Raw genomic sequence first — 17137 nt, 5'->3', positions numbered from 1 at the left:
TGCTCTTCCTGTAAATATTGATCTCCGTTGCACAAGAGAGTTTCTTATCTTGGTACACAATCCTTATATTATGAGAAAAGCTTTCCTCCATTTCACCATTTGAAATAATAGTGTTTTTTATCTTTCCGACGGTGTTCTTCAGAGTGCAGTCTCTGTACCTGATGCTAGATCCATATTTTCTCTATGTCTTCTTGAGGGGAAGATAGGCTCCTTGGAACCAGAACCTGTATCTCGGGTGCCAGGAACAGCTTCCATCTGATGCTAGATAAGAATCTGTTAAAATTTGACAACAGTTACATGTACTTGATCCTACAAAGTTAAGGCTCATGTATGAACAGAGGAAGAAAAGCTTTGTCTTTTGTAGTTCTAGGAGTTGATCTCAGGAACTTTCACACACCAGGCATGTGCTCTTCCACTTAGTGGCATACCATCGAAGAATTAATATGTTGACAAGCTAGAAAATCGTTAAATGATAAAAGACAGGAGTATGTATATAGTTGTCTGGAAATAGGAAAAGTTGCAATGAAGGATTGTGGGTGGCTTTAGTTTTCTGTTCTCCTGTCTTCTCTGCCCTCTGAGGAGAATTCCTTGCCATAGGGACTCTTAAGTTAATATCTCAGGAGAGACACCAAGAAAGCCTTAGGTGAGTTTTGCCATCAGTCATTGCCTTTATGGGCTCAATCTACACTGAGGAGAGGACATGAATATTCCTGAAAAATTAAAGTCGGTGAAACCAATTGCATTAGGACTCTTAGGTCCCTCAGTCCACTCCAGCTGAAGCACCAAGGAGGCTCAGCTGTAAAAATTAACTCTTAACAATGCTAGTGATGTTTTCTCACAGGTGAAGGACATCCTTGGTGAATATCCCATTTCATAACTTCCCTTAGCCCTGGATTGAGGACATTGGTGCAATGATTTCTAGATTTTTGTTTTATTCTCCTACATGGAGAGTGCATTCTAAGTTCATCTGCCTCTCATGTGACATTGCTGAATTCTATTCATTGAGAAGATGGAAGAGAAATATATCAAAATAACGAATTTTCTTCTTTAATAATATTATGCAAAAAAGAAATTTCTTTTATGTCCTTTTATATGTCTGTGTAATTTTTAACAGATAAACATTTTATGATCTCCAGAAAACATAAATGTTTCCTTCCTAGCCTTGGAAATATAAAATTAGTTATAAACTTTTTGTTCCTGTTTTAATTTGCCTTCTATTCCTGACCAAGGACAACTGAAGAGACTAAATCCATTTCATGTTTTACCATGAAGGGAATCAAAGCAGTAACTTAAGGCCGGAACCTGGAGACAGGACCCCAAAGCAGAGGGCAAGGAGGAGTGCTGCTCACTGGCTTGCTCCTCATAGCTGGCTTAGCCTGCTCTTTATACAACTCAGGATCACTTGCCCAAGGATAATGCAGCACACAGTGGGCTGTCCCGCACCATGAATCAAGAAATTGTTCCACAGATTTGCCTGCAGGCCAATCTTAGCAAAGCATCATCCAGTTGAGGGTCATTCCTCCTTGATGATTCTAGCATGTGTCATATGACAAAAAACTAACAGCCACAATTCCTACACTTTAATCCTAATAACTGTGGTGGTTATCTTATGTAACAGTGGTGCTGAAAGTTTAAATCACTGGGTATGTAGAAGGCACATAACTCATAAAGCTTGGACTTAACAATTGGTTTTAAAAGGTAAACATGATTATTTTGTATTGTTTGTATCACTTCAGAAGAACTAACATGTTTGAGTACATGCTCAGTACATATCTTCAAGTTTCCCTTTGATTTCTGTTTGTCCAGAGGCAGAAGATGAGGAGGATGAGGAGGATGAAGAAGATGAAGATGAAGAAGAGGAGGATGAGGAAGAAGATGAGGATGATAAAGAAGCAGACTCCTTGTATAAGGACTTCGATGGTGATACGGAGCTGCCGGGGTTTACTCTCCCTGGAATCACATCCCAGAAACCTGACGTAGAGCCAGGAAGCATGGCCCTACTAGAGGTAGCAACCTACCAGGTGCCAGAAACCATGGAGTGGGAGCAGCAGAATCAAGGTTTAGGTAAGTGTCCTTTGACTAATCCCTTCTTTTCCCTTGCCGAAGGTTTCATTTCACTGGCATCTATTAGAGAAAAACATAATCTGCTTACGGTTATGGGTGTTTATTTGTGGGAAAATTATCAGTTACTTCCTCCAGGATTTTAGATCTGTGCTTTTACATAACTGAATCCAATTCCCCAATGCTCATTACCAGTCTGGTTACTTGATGTTTTGGAAGGATCTCCATTTTTTCTTTCCTGTAGAAAGTCTTCCCATGGGAGGAGGGATACATAACCAGGGTCCTAACCAAGCAGTTCACATGAATTGGAGTCAGGAAATGAATGGATTTTTATCACCCTCTGTCCTTTCAGAATTTGTTCCCTAGAAGTTTCTATCCTGGTACTGGTATTGGGTTAGTCATTTGGGAAGCTTAGGACTTTTCATTGTAAACACAATCTCACTCCAAAGTCACATATCCAGCCATGTGCCTCTTTCTCTGTGAGTGGTCCAGGTTGCTATGATAGACTCTGAACTTATGGGCTGGATCCTACCTCTACAGCATCTTTCCTGCTGTACGGAAGCTTCCAAGTCATCCCTTTCCTCTAATTGCTGGAAGATGCTGTTGATCCCTAAGTAAAAGACTCACTCTTGATGTGTGGTGAATAACCTTTTCACCAAAATATCCTGTCTCTAAAATACTCTGAGTCTTTAACAGCTGGGACAAACATTAAATATAAGAGTCATTGAGCCACCTCTGGAGGTATTTCTTTCAAAACTTGACTGTGGATTTGGGATATTGTTCTCAATGTAATTCTGGGCTTATTACTTTGTAGTTGGTGTAAAAATTATAGTGAATGTATAGATGAGATTTCTTATGTACTATGTACATAATTAAGAGAGATCACACTGGATAATGGCTCTCTAGGGTATAGACAGAGCTTGTAACTTTGCATATAGTGCTTACTGAATTATTTCCTGAAAAAAATACATCAGGTATTGGGCAATAATTATTTAAGATACATAATGTAAGGACCAGGGGTCATGGCACATAGCTTTAATTCCAGTACTCAAGAAGTAGAGACAGGTGAATTCCATCTATATTGTGAGGTTCTAGACAACTAGGACTATATATTAAGGCATCCTTTCTCTCCCATGTATAGTTAATATATTAATACAAATTATTAATTAATTATTATGTTAATATGTGTGTTCTACAAGAGTGTTAAAAGCTTATAAGGTATTAAAATATATCAAAATATAAAATAAACACAGAATAATATGAATATTGACTTGTGAACAAATATTATTTTGAAACGCTTCTGACAAACAGATTTATAATGAATGAGATAGAATACAAAAATATAAAGAGAATTTGTTACCAATTATGCTAAAGACAAACACAACAATCTCTACATGAAGTGATTCTCCACACAGTGGTATTGTCATATGACAGTATCATCTACAGTTGAATAGCTGTAATGCCTTGAATGTGAAATGTGTCCTACAGGCCAGTGTGAACCCTTGATGTCTAGGCGGTGGTGTGCTTTGTGGGTTATATGTGGTCATAAGTCCCTTCCTTTACTCTGCTTCCTGTCTGCCTTGATGTGAACTGTCCCATCATGCTTTTCTGCCATGATGACTGCACCCCTGCCTCCCTTCAATTGTTTCTGTCACATGTTCTGTCACGGCAGTGGAAAAGTAACCACACAAGTCTTTGCTTGTGACTATATAGTGTGAGGAGGATGAGTATTCCAGACTTGGCTATTTTGCTAGAGAGATGGGAGAAAGATTGCATTTCTATAAAAAGTAAGTAGGCTGTTTAGGAATGGTGGTGTGTCAATCCTAACACTCAGAAGGCAGAGACTGGAAGGTTGAAGTTTGAGGCAAGTCTGGACAATAAAACCAGTTTGAGATATCTGAACTCTATAGCTAGAACTTGTATCTGAAATCACAACCCAAATAGAAGAAATTAACAGAAAAGCAGCAGGTAGGGCATCTATGTCTGGGCTTTGGTCAAGGAAATGAACTCTCCTCACTTAGGAAGTGGTTTGCCATGTGTGAGTTAGTATGAGCATCTGGAAGGACTGTGGAGCTCAGGAGAAGGTGGAAGGCCTTCAGTTCAATGCTGCAATGATTACTCGGGTTGTGTTCTAACCATATCCCTAAATACAAATTTTTATTGAAAGCAAGCAAAATTTTAAGAGATTATTTTATTGATTTACGTATTACATATGTAAATTGTATCCACTGTATAATTCAGTGAAGTGCAGTTTTTAATTATTTCCTTTTTCTCTTTCTTTCTTTTCTTTTTTTTTAACTTTTACCAGGTCTCTGTAGGTAGCCCGGGCTGGCCTCAGACTCATGGTTTTTCTGCCTAGCTTCTCAAGTGCTGGGATTACAGGTGTGTGCCACGGCACCCAGCTAGTTCAATGGATTTTCTAGTTGTCACCCATGTTCTCCCCCCACAGTCAACTTGTCCATCACCCACCCAATGCCCTTTGCTCCAATGAACCACTCATCTACTTTTAAACTTATCCATTTACTTTCAATATATTATTTTCATTTGTGCTTATGTGTGTGTGTGTGTGTGTGTGTGTGTGTGTGTGTGTGTGTGTGTGTGTGTGTGTGTGTATGCCATATATGTGCAGGCACCCATCATAAAAGCTAGAAATCATTGGATCGATTGGATCTGGGGCTACAGGCAGTTCTGAACCATCTGATGTAGATTCTGTGAAATGAACAGAATCTGTGAAAAGACCAAGAAAGTGTTCTTAATACCATGTCTCAATGCCCTTTACATATATTTTATTTTGTTTATTAATATTGTGTGTATGATGCATGTGGGAGAGTGCATGTGCCTGTGTCATGACACGTCAGAGAACAATTCTGTGGATTTTGTTTTCTCCTTCCATCTAATGTGGGTTCTAGGGATGGAGCTCTGGATACCGGGCTTGTTTGGCAAGCAGCTTTACCTGCTGAGCCACCTCTCTGGCTCACATTGATCGACATTTTTTGTATAGTGAGGTTTATATTTTTTGGGGGGGGGGTTTCAAGACAGGGTTTCTCTGTGTAGCTTTGCACCTTTCCTGGATCTCGCTCTGTGGACCAGGCTGGCCTCGAACTCACAGAGATCCACCTGGTTCAGCCTCCTGAGTGCTGGGATTAAAGGCGTGTGCCACCACCGCCCAGCTAGAAGTTTACAGTTTTAAGAGTTTCATGTGAACGGGTACTGGTATTGCCTCATTAACTTTTTCTGCAGAGATGTGAACAAGCATATACTCACTTTATGTGGGGTACTGGCAACAGACTAATGGAGTGGTTCTGTTGAATCCATGTTCCTGGGGAATTAGTGAGTTTAATGTCACCTCCCTTTATCTCCTCCCAACTCTACGTGCAGCTGGGGGGGAAGTGCAGGTTGCTCTCAGTGGCCATAACCTCAGGTCAGGGTTGATAATGCTTCTCTCACTTTCTGTGGGGGACCTTCAACTGGGTGGATCCTGCTCAGGAATGTCTGCAGGTAACCACAGCTAATCTGAATAAAAGGACAAAGGCTATGCTATGGCTAGGGGACAGTGTTCCATGACAGCTTTTTTTCCTTATTATGGTGGGAGTAGTGTTCTGTTGTATGATTCTGTCACATTTATTTAATAAGTCACCATTCATAACCAGTTGAGTTGTTCCTAGTTTTGTTTAATAACAATTGAAATAGTGAGATATATAAGACATAAAGCTTAGGACAAATAGCTCTATTTTTTCTTTCTTTTGTTATTATTATTATTATTGTTGTTGTTGTTGTTATTATTTTGGTTTTTCAAGACAGGATTTCTCTATTTAGTCCTGGCTGTCTGTCCTGGAACTCACTCTGTAGACCAGGCTGGCCTTGAACTCACAGAGATCCACCTGCTTCTGCTTCCTCAGTGCTGAGATTAAAGGTGTGCGCCACCACTGCCCTGAAAGGACAAATAGCTTTTATGTCCTTTTTCCTGATCCTATTGCCCAAGCAGAACTTTAAAGTTTCATAAATTAGTGATACCCATTTAGTGAGTGGTTAGCCTTTAAAAAAAATTACATTTATTTAAGTGTGTGTGTGTGTGTGTGTGTGTGTGTGTGTGTGTGTGTGTGTGTGTAAGTACAAACCACCACAGCTCACATGTCAAGGTCAGGGGACAACGTGTGGGAGCTGGTTCCTTCCTTCCACCATATGGGTTCTGGGGATCAAACAGAGGTCACCAGGATTGAAAACAAGTGACCTTATCTGCTGAGCCACCCTGACAGCCTGATTTGTTAGCTTTCATCTGATTTCCCTAGTCCTCAGTGTTTTCTTAAAGATTTACTTTCTTTTCAATTGTGGTTATGAGTGTGTCTCTGTGTCTCTGTGTCATGTATATGCACATGAGTACAGATGCCACAGACGCCGGAAGAGATGATTGAATTCCCTGGAGCTAGAGTGACAGGCAGTGATATGCTGTCCAATGTGGGTACTGGCAACTAAACAGGTCCTGTGGAAGAGCAACAAGTGTTCCTTACCACTGAACCATCTCTCTTGCCCTTTGATTTTTTTAAGCAGTGTTTTTTCTTACTATAGTAATTTACTATTTTTCTAGAGATCTCTTATGTTTTATCACCATTGATTTTCCAGTAAGTTAATTTCATCAGACTGTTATTAGCATTGCAGAGTTTGTGGAAACTCAAAACAAGGAATGTACTGTGGATATTGCTCTGTACGATGTGAATGTGTTGCCCTGATTGGTTAATAAATAAAATGCTGATTGGCCAGCAGCCAGGCAGAAAGCATAGGCAGGATAAGCAGAGAAGTGTGGGAAGGCTGGAAGGCTGAGTCAGGAGACACCAGCCTGCCGTCCAGGCAGCAGCATGAAATGGTGCACAGGTAAAGTCATGGAACATGTGGCAACAGATAGATTACCAAAATGGGCTGAGTTTAAATATAAGAGCTAGTCGGTGGTAGGCTTGAGCTAATGGCTGAGCAGTTTTAATTAATGTAAGTCTCTGTGTGTTTACTTGGGTCTGAGCGGCTGCAGAACATGGAGCCATGGGAGCCAGACAGGACCAGGAAAACTTTCAGCTATAGGAATGAGTCCTTAAAGCTGGGCCTTCTTCCACTGGAGAAAGATTGTGATTGAATAGTGTCTGAGTCTAGAATTCTATTAGCCCAACTCTTTCCTGAACTGGCTCTTTATATCTTTAAATTAACTGTGGGGTAATATTAATTGATCTACTGTCCTAAGTACCTTCACATCAGGTGCTTATTCCTGGTACATTTTGTGATCAGTAGAATAATGGCTTCTCAAAGAAGCACATACCTAATCTCCAAAGGCTTTAGGTATTTTATTTTATGTGGAAAAGGAAAGTATCTTGAGGTGGGAGTTGGGACATTAGTCTGGAAAGGAGTGTTCCCAGTGTATTCATATGGGTAGCATATTGGGGGCATAAATCAGTTGGTAGAGTGCTTGTTAGCGTAGAGGAAAAGTCCAAGGTTTGCTATCAGCACTGCATAAACTGGGCATGGTGGTGCATGAAAGAGGAGGCAGGAGGACGAGAGGGTCAAAATCATCCTAGGCTACATAAGAAGTTTAAGGCTAGCCTGGGATACATGAGACCATGTCCAAACAAAAACAACAACAATAAAGGAAAACCCACAACTCTCCACAGATAAACAAACAGAGAAAAGAAACTCAGAGTATCAGAGTCAGAGAAGGAGATGTGATTGTGGAGGTAAATGTTGGAGTGATGTGGCCCCAAGGGAAGAAATGCTTGAAATCGCTAGAACAGTGGTTCTCAACCTTTCTAATGCTGCGACCCTTAATATAGTTTGCTGTCATGCTGTGGTGACCCTAATGGTAAAATTATTTTGTTGCTACTTCATAACTGTAGTTTTGCTACTGTTATGAATTACATTGTAAATATCTCATATACAGGATATCTGATATGTGGGCCCTGTAAAAGGGTTGTTTGACACCCAAGTGGGTTGTAATCCACAGGTTGAGAATCACTGCCCTAGAAGATGGAAAAGCCAATTAAATAGATTTCCCTTTAGCTCACAGAAGGAATGTAATTCCGTCAACATTGATTTGAGCCCAGTCAGGCCTATCCTGGACTTTTGACCTCTAAAATTATGATGTTATTAGTTTGTGATGTTTTAAGCCCCTGATTTTGTGTTAACTTATTACAACAGTAAGAAGAAACATATACAGGGTCCAGTAACTACTTAATGAGCTCCATAATTTTGAAAGTAGAACTGTATGTCACCAATAGGAAGCATGTAGACATTTTAATCTTAGTTCTACTTTTTTCTCACAGTAAATCAGCAAAAATGCAAATATACAAAGACCCTTCACAAAACAATCCCACTTATTACAATAGTGATTTAGATGGATGCCTGATTCGTGCCTGTTTCTAAGTAGGTTATTTTATTTATAGACTACCACATATTCTTTTATAATAGAAATGATACTCCAAAGCAAAGGCTAAAATCAATATAATTATAATTCTTTTTAAATGAACAGATTGAAGTAGGTAGTTGGGATTGGCTAAAAATATAATGCAAAATCTTTACATAGATTATAATCAATTCCCACGAAGTCACAAGAACAGAAAATATAGATGACTTCCTAGAACAAAGCAGCAGATTTACAGACCCCAGTTTTCTGAAATTCTGTCTTCTGCGTGGCCATATGCCTGTGCAGAGAGTTCTGCCTCCATCAGTATTCATTCACCTTTCCAGGAAGTGGATGAGATCAAGCCACATGTCCACCTGGGCAGGGGAAATACTATTGGAACACGGGATGGAGTGGGTATCAGTCACCACCCATCAGTGATTTCCAGTGTACACTCTGTCTTCATTTCATGTACATTTTTATCTGTGCCTCTTCTATCCTCTAAAGATTTCTGAAACTAGTCTTGTTAAGCTAATATCTTTATTTTAAATATGCATTGAGTTCATAAATTCTGGGTGAAAGCTTAAATGTGGTATTAATTCATGTCTTTCCTCATATAAAGACTGTTTTGGCCATTTTAACATTTGATTGATGTTCTAGAGGAATGAAATATGAAAAGGCCATTAGTTAGCTCAGTGCTGAATTATTATAATGGTCTTTATTTTTATTTCAAAAAGCCTGTGTGTCACATTGCAGTGGGTACTTGATTGAGAAAATAGAACATTTTTGGAGTTCCTTTAAAAATCATTATAAATATTCAGTGAATGGTCTAAGGGTGAATGCTGGCAACTGATACACGGACAGCACTCAGTGTCTACTTTCTATGAGACATTCATTGAATTCCTACTGAATATGGGCTCTGTGTTTTGTAGATAGAGAAGGGCTGACATGTTACCATCTCATAAATCATCCTGCAGCAGAGAACAGTCTCATAGATGTGAGGTTAGTGGCCAAGTAGTTCCACAGCAGGGGACAGAATGGTCACCATTGTTTTGCTTCGCTTCTAGTTGGCAGCCATCTGTGAGGTGTGACTTTAGGAGGGCTCATTGCTATCCACTCATTTATGTCACCTTTTCCAGTGGAGCAGTCCTTGGATTGGAATAATGTGCCTCCAGAAGGCCCTAAGAAAACGCAGAATTGCCATCTGGATCGGTAACTCATTGCAAATTTCTCATGCGTGATACTCCACCAAGAATCACTTTATCATTTGCCTTAGCTGGTAGTTTGCAAGATAAAAGGGAAAGGAACAGAGACTATCACACAGCTAAGACTGAATACTTAAATATCCTGCAGCATATGCTATGGCAGCAAGGAAGAGCTGCTTTCTAAGAGACAGTGGGAAGTGTGTTGTGGAATATTATTTTAAGGTGTGTTACTTTTGTTCATGCTCTGGAACATTTGTTTGATGATGCAAAGATGTGTTACTTTTGTTTGATTAAATAAAATTCACCTGTGGTCAGGAGACTGCATCAGCATCTGGCTGACAGGAAGTGGTAGCGGGGAGTCAGGAGGAGGAGGACTAGGGCTTTTGGGGAGACTCCAGCAAGGAAAGGTGAGCGACTTGCTGTTCAGTCTCTCTCAGGAGAATTCCATCTCAACCTTTGAATCTTGGGTTCTTTGGAGGGACAGAGGTTTAGATAAGTTCCATTGGTAGCTATAAAAGAGTCTGTGCCTCCAGACATGGCCTTTGTAGCCAATCCACTACCAGTAGCTGCGCAGTTACAGGTGCTGATTAGGGTAGCCATGGCTTACAAGGCAGCAACAGTTTTTAAAAAAGGACAACAGAAGTGTGGAAAGTTACAGCAAATGTCGGTGCCTTTGTGCATTTTGATGAAGGACATGGTAAGCTATGGCTTAAAACATTGTTCAGGAGGCTGCTAGGACCATGGCAATTAATTGTGTATATGGAATGAGGAGAAAGAAAGAAGCCTTAGTGTAACTGGAAGTTTTCCTGTGTCCTGCCCAGGCTGCAGCTGCTCAGATCCCAGTAAACACACAGAGGCTTATATTAATTAAAACTTCTCGGCTATTAGCTCAGGCCTACCACTGACTAGCTCTTGCACTTAAACTCAGCCCATTTCTGTTCATCTATATACCACCACATTTTCCGTGGCTTTACCTGTGTGCCATTACATGCTGCTCCCTGGATGGCGGAATGGCATCTCCTGACTCAGCCTTTCCCTTCCCAGAATTCTCCTTGTCTGCTTATCCTGCCTATACTTCCTGACTGGCTATTGGCCAATCAGTGTTTTATTAAACCAGTGTACAAAAGCATCATCCCAAAGTGCCTTAGTCCAATGTGAGGAGCACAAAGAGAGACAGCTGATTGGCCAAATCTCCCGGACTAAGGTCCTCAATCTTGACTGCCTACTGTGGCTCACTTAGAGAACAATGAAAGATAGCTGGATGCTACACCTACAGAATAGTTGTCCTAGATGCATTTGTAGGCAACTTTTCTTTTCTCCCCACCAGTTCTTAAATAACCGACATGGAAACTCAATATTAATAATAAATGCTTGGCTGACAGCTCAGGCTTATTACTTACTTACTAGCTCTTACAACTGAAATTGATCCATTTTTTTCTTATCTAAGTTTTACCATATGGATCATGGCTTGTTACATCATGTTCTACATGTCCTGCTTCCTCTTCATCTGGCTTGCAATTCCCAAGACTCCACCCTTCTTCTTACCAGCATCCTTCTAGTCTGGCTCTCCCACCCAATCTCTCCCTGCCCAGCTATAGGCCAGTAATCTCTTTATAAACCAATGAGAATAATGCATATTTACTGTGTACAAAGATTGTTCCACAGCATTTCCCCCTTTATGTCTAATTAAAAAGGAAGTTTTAACTTTAACATAGTAAAATTATATACAAAGAAAATAGTTTTCAAGTAAGAATTACAGTTACAATATCCAGTCCTTTGTATTTGGCAAATTTAGAGAAAAAAATTATTGTCTATCTTTGTGAGTTTAAAGTACCCAATTTACCATTTACTGATAGTCCTGTCATGGGGAGGTAGCTTCAGTACGTGTAAAGGTGTGAAAAGGAGGATTTGAAAGTGTTTACCTCTACTATGAATAGAATCTTCAAGAGTGAAAACTCTTATTGCTTCTAGTAGTATTTTATGTATTAAAACTTTTGGTTTGGATTTTTTTTTCCCCAAATAGGATCTTGTGAGCTCAGACTGATCTCAAAGTCTCAAACTTGTTGTGTAGCCAAGAATAATAGCCTTCTGATCTCCCTGCTTCTACCTTCCAGGTGCTGGGATTATAAACTGTACCACCATGCCCAGATATTGGCAGAGCTCAGTATCAAACCTGGGGTTTCCTGTGTGGTAGGCAAGCAGTCTCCCAAGTAAGCTATATGCTCAGCTCTGTCCCAAAGGGCTATTGGTGTTCCTTAAAAAAGAAAATTTCCAGCATTTACAGGTCACATATTCATCAGACTTGCATTTAGTGTTCAAACTTTAATTTCCTTAGAAACTTCATGGTCCCATTACAAACTCTTCCATGTAGACTGGAGAGGTGTGGATGTAGACACCTGTATCTGGGATTGGTCAGGCATCTGCCAGATGCTTTTGTTCTTTCTGTCCAGAAGATGGTACCCAAGTAGGTTTCTGGACTATAGTTTATAGTCACTCTCTTTTCTTTAGAGAATTGAACTGTTTTTCCCAGACAGGTAAAACAGACAACTTGGATGCAGACCTCACTTCTTTGTATTAGGTCAGACACACTAGTGCCTGCATTTAAAGAAGAGATAAAGATTCTCACATCTCTCTCTCTGCTTCCAGAGCATAAACACATTAAGACATATTGCCTTCAAATTCAAGGTACTATTTCTTCATAGATCTTTCCAATTTAAGTGTGGGTTACTTACAGATTAATAGTAGTTGGAGATTTCTCTCTGTCTGTATCCAAATATTCAGCAAGTACAATTTTAAACATTCCTATTGTGTGAATTTTATATGTATTTATTTTTATCACTTTGTTTTGGAACTATTTTGGTGAGGCATTCTCAATCCAATATTTAGCAGGAGGTAGGCTATAAATAGGGTAGATACACCAACATGATGGACTTCCTGCAGCTCATCCCCACTGTGCCCCCAGATGTCCAGAAGGCTGCAAACCCAGAAAGTCATTAGCACCAGCAGTCAGGAGGAGTCCTCAGAAGCCTGAAGAAAACAAGGTGCTGCCTGATTGGAATTGGATGTTCACGGATTTCCTTTTGCTTTATGCTTCAGGAGACTTGTGATGAGCAGCTCTGGATGTTGCTATTTATAAGCCACTGTTTTCTTTGCACCGATGGTGTGGGAAGGTATCTGGAAAGAGGAAAGAATGGATAGCATGAGCTGGGCTTGGTGGTGTATAGTTGTAATCCCAGGATGATTTTGAAATGTTTGAGGAAAATTTGGGCTATATAGTGAGTTCTAACTCTGTCTCACTCTTTACCTCCCAGCTGAATTGATGTCAAGCATAGTTTTGTGAGTTTTGCTATGCTGTGTGTGTGGTTTCCTTAGGCTGACATGCATAATAGGCATATGAAGAACTTTCTCCCCCAGGATTTCATGAAGAGAGAACTGATCAAATTCATTCATTCAAGAGGAATAGAGACAACTGTCATTAGCAAGACACCATTCACCTTGCCTACCACAGCTACAGAACACCATAAATACCTTTCTCCTTCTAAGTCATTTTTTCTAAAATTTTATTATTTTGTGTGGGGGTGTTTTGTGTGCATTCATGCTGTGCACCACATGAATGCAGTGCCCTGAAGGGCAGAAGATGTTAGATCTCTGAAACTGAAATTATAGATGGTTGTGAGCTACCATGTGGGTGCTGGGATTCGAACCTGGGTCTTCTGCATGAACAAATACATGCCCCATGACTTAATCACTGCACCATCTCTCCTACCCCCTCCTTCTAAGTTTATTTTAAGAAATTAATACAATGTCAACAATGTCAAGTTCAAGGCTTTTTTTTTTAAAGACACACTCTCACACATTGCAAGCTGGCCTCATATTGGGTATGTGCCCAATGATCTCCTTGAATTTCACATCCTATCTTAACATCTTGAGTGCTGAAATTACAGGCAGTCAACACTATGCAGTGCCAGGATCAAACACATGGCTTCTTGCATGCCAGGCAATGAATGTAGCAAGCATGTAGCTCTCTACCTTCTGAGAGACACCTCCAGTCCTACATTTCAAATGTTAATGAGTAGAAAACATACTGCTGCATTGAGTGTTGCTTGAGAAAGCATGGCAGCTAAGGCTACGTGTGCTCACAATTAAGTGTGTCCCCGAGTGCTTCAACAATTCTTTCAAGTATTTCTTTGACAAGAAATGAAACATTTGGGTTCATAAAATAGTCTTTAGAGCAATTGGGTCCCAACTCAGAGGGCTCACAGTGACTTTGCTTTGAAGAGAGTGCTGTATGATTTTCTAAAGGAACTGTTAAGCTGCATGGGGATGGCAAAGCTGTGTTTGGAATTCAAAGGGCTGATGATACAAAGTCAAAATACAGCATAGCAAAAGCCAAGGGGAGATTAAATGTTCAAATGAGATCAAGTAACTTAGGGTTCAGCAAACCAAGGATGGGAGCATCTCCTAAAATGTAGTTATCTCTTTTCTGCACTCCTGATGTGTGCAAGATTTCCATGTCATACCCTCCTGCCATGCTTCCTTCACTTGCTCTGTGGAGAGCTCTGCCATGGTCCAGCCATAGTCAGAACCACTGGGACATGCATGGACCATTCCTGAGGAGGCAGTTTTGCTCCCACATTCTTCTTTCTGGGAATGGTCTGACTCCCTTTCATCTGTCCACACTCAGAACTGGTTAAAGGCTTTCTTAGGAACCCAACTCACCTGAACTCCTTTAGGCAGCAGATAGACCCTAGCCTCCAGCACTGACTATTGTTGGTTGCTTGAAGGTAGGAGAAGGCTGATTTTTGAGCTAGCTGCAACTCTGAGTCTGAAACATTTCAGTCCCGTTGGGAAAAAGGCTAGGACACTGTCTCTGGTAGCTACATTCATGGTGGAAGTTTAAAGGCCATTACTTTGATTCCTGGTACAATGGTAACTCATCAGACACGGGGTTCTCTCTGCATGCTCAAAATTAACACCAAGTTTACATATCACACTGTAGTAGAAACTCCACTGATTTGGCTCATCTTTAGTTTTCTATATAATAATTAACCCAAGTGGTTTTAACAACTCCCAAACCTTTAATAGTAACTAATTATGCCATCCAGGTGTAAGCCTTGGAGACCACCCCCATTGCCTTGTTGCCTGATTTTACTTTGTGTATGTTTAAAGATGAGAGACATAGGACATGGGTCACGGGGTGGGCTCTGGCAAGTGTAGGAACTTGAATGCTTTTCAACTGGCTCCTGACCTCCAAACTCACATTAGTAACCCAGTCTCAACTCTGTACACAAGATAGTTTTATGCAACCTGCCATTGCATTAAGCAACAGGAGTAGGGAGTGGAGGGATTCTGACTGGTTGTGTTAACATTCATTAAGGGCCTTGTGTGTGATGTAGGTATTTATATGTGTGATGCACACGCATGTGTGTGACATGTGTGCAGAGGCAATTGCTGGGTGTCTTCTTGAATTGTTCTCTGCCTTGTGTTTTGAGGCAGCATTTCTCACTAAACCTGGAGTTCCCTAACTAGGCTATGCTGGTGGGCCCATGAGCTCCAGGTATCCGCTGGCTCTGCCCCTGCCACACAGAACGTAACAGACATGTGACATGATGTCCAGTGTTCATATGGGTGTTGGGAATCAAACTCAGGTGCTTTTCCCGGGCTCCAGGCACTTAGCTGTACATAGACCCTAGCCTCCAGGGTCTTGTCCCTAGCTCCTCCCTCCACAATATCTTTTTCACGTTGCTTCTCTTTTTCCTTTACCTTTCTTTTTCATTAATTAACAATTAAGTTTATAAGTTAGAATACAAAATAGCAGTTCCATTGTAGCATTTTGTCACTATGTATCACTATACTTCTGCTCTTCATCCCTCTTCCAATCCCTCTGCATACTTACTATTTATTTGCTGGAGAACATTTTGAGGCTAGATTTTCCAGAACATAATTCAACATCTCAGACTTTTCTTTTTAAGGCAGAATGTTATTCAGCCTAGTTGTGCATCAAATTTGCTATGTGGCTGATGGTGACCTTGAACTTCTGATACTTCTGCAGGTGCTGGCATTATGGGCATGTGCTTCCATGGGAGACTTTAGTTTTAAGCATTGCTAGATAGTGAACCCAGAGCTTTGCTGACACCAGGAAAGTGCTTTTTATTTAGCATCTGATCTCCAAACTTCGCTATGACTCCAATCTTAGATTTTTTTTTAATGAGCCTTGAACTATTTTGTGCTGCAGAAATGATCAGACTTTGGAAATGATGGGCCAGTTACCTTCATTGGTGCAGACTATGACTCAGATGAAAATCAGATATTTCATTCTCAGAGTGATAGTCCATGACAAACTTCCAGGCTGTCTGGGTGTAGTGGCACATGCCTTCAATTCCAGCACTAGGTCAGCAGAAAAAGGCAGATCTCTGAGTTCAAGGCAAGCCTGGACTATATATTGGGTTCTATGCCATCCAGAGCTACAAAGTGAGGTTCTGTTTAAGAGAGAGAGAGAGAAAGAGAGAGAGAGAGAGAGAGAGAGAGAGAGAGAGAGAGAGAGAGAGAGAGAGAGAATATTTCATTAGATTGCCTTATAAAAACAGGCTTTTGAAGGCTCCCACCAAAGAATGACAACAGCTTAGCCTTGCCTGTGGTTATGAACATTGTTTACTGTGTTCTCGCTGTCATTTCCTAAACCAGAGAATAGAGTTGCTGTTTCTGCTTCCCACGTCTAACTAACTAGTCTCTGAAATGCTTATGGGTCCTGGTTTGAGAACTCTTTCCTTTTTTCTGTCTTTAATGTCCTATAGGAGGTTCTAGGCATTGGTTCCTGTATCAAAGATTGTTTAATATAGATTTAGACTCATTTGATTTTTGAAAGTCTTTCTGGAAACCCGAATATCTCAGTGTCAAATCTTCATCTTGATTCAATTTCTTTCATTCATGCTAGCGAGGTGATGGGACTCAGTGCTTCCCAGAACTGGAAGTCCTCACCCATATTTTCATAACGGATCATACTGAATCATACCGAATTAGAGAACCGGAGAACATCTCATCTCCTTCATTAAAAATGCACTTCTGTCAAAATCCACTAGTTGATTTTCTTTTGGAGAGAGGCAAAGGGAGCCTTGGAATTAAGCCAGAAACCAATGCCCTCATCAGCCACAGTTAATAAAAACATTAATATGGCACATTATACCCTAGGAATACTTTGAACTAATTTCCTTGTAATCAGAATGCACTTGCAGGCATCAGTTGGGGAATTATTAACATGTGAAAACATCTAAGTAGGCTCTTCTAGCAATTAAACAATAAGAAATATTGGGAGAACTGAAAAAAATATTCACAAAGGAAGAAGCAAGTATAAATTGCTCTCTCAGAAAAAAAAAAAAAAAAAAAAAGACAACGACAGCAAGCCAGGGTAAGGCTGCAGGGCTTCCAGCAGTGTCCAAACAAAATCAGTCAAGTGGTTGTCCTTACCCCTTAATTTGAGGTTATGCTAATTAAGATG

The 17137-nt window shown here is 40.4% G+C and overlaps 1 protein-coding gene across 6 annotated transcripts in view; it reads left to right on the top strand.

Moving 5' to 3' along the window:
* Positions 1-17137, top strand: part of Armh4 (armadillo like helical domain containing 4) — a 105984-nt gene that overhangs the window by 31737 nt on the left and 57110 nt on the right. For all 6 annotated transcript variants that reach the window (XM_076544905.1, XM_042284771.2, XM_076544904.1 and 3 more), the window contains one exon: positions 1807-2064. In XM_076544905.1, coding sequence (XP_076401020.1) covers positions 1807-2064 — 258 coding nt within the window. The remainder of the gene's footprint in view (positions 1-1806; positions 2065-17137) is intronic.

This window comes from Peromyscus maniculatus, chromosome 9, assembly GCF_049852395.1.
Source record: "Peromyscus maniculatus bairdii isolate BWxNUB_F1_BW_parent chromosome 9, HU_Pman_BW_mat_3.1, whole genome shotgun sequence".
Classification (NCBI taxonomy): domain Eukaryota; kingdom Metazoa; phylum Chordata; class Mammalia; order Rodentia; family Cricetidae; genus Peromyscus; species Peromyscus maniculatus.
This window is presented reverse-complemented; position numbering and strand designations above follow the sequence as displayed.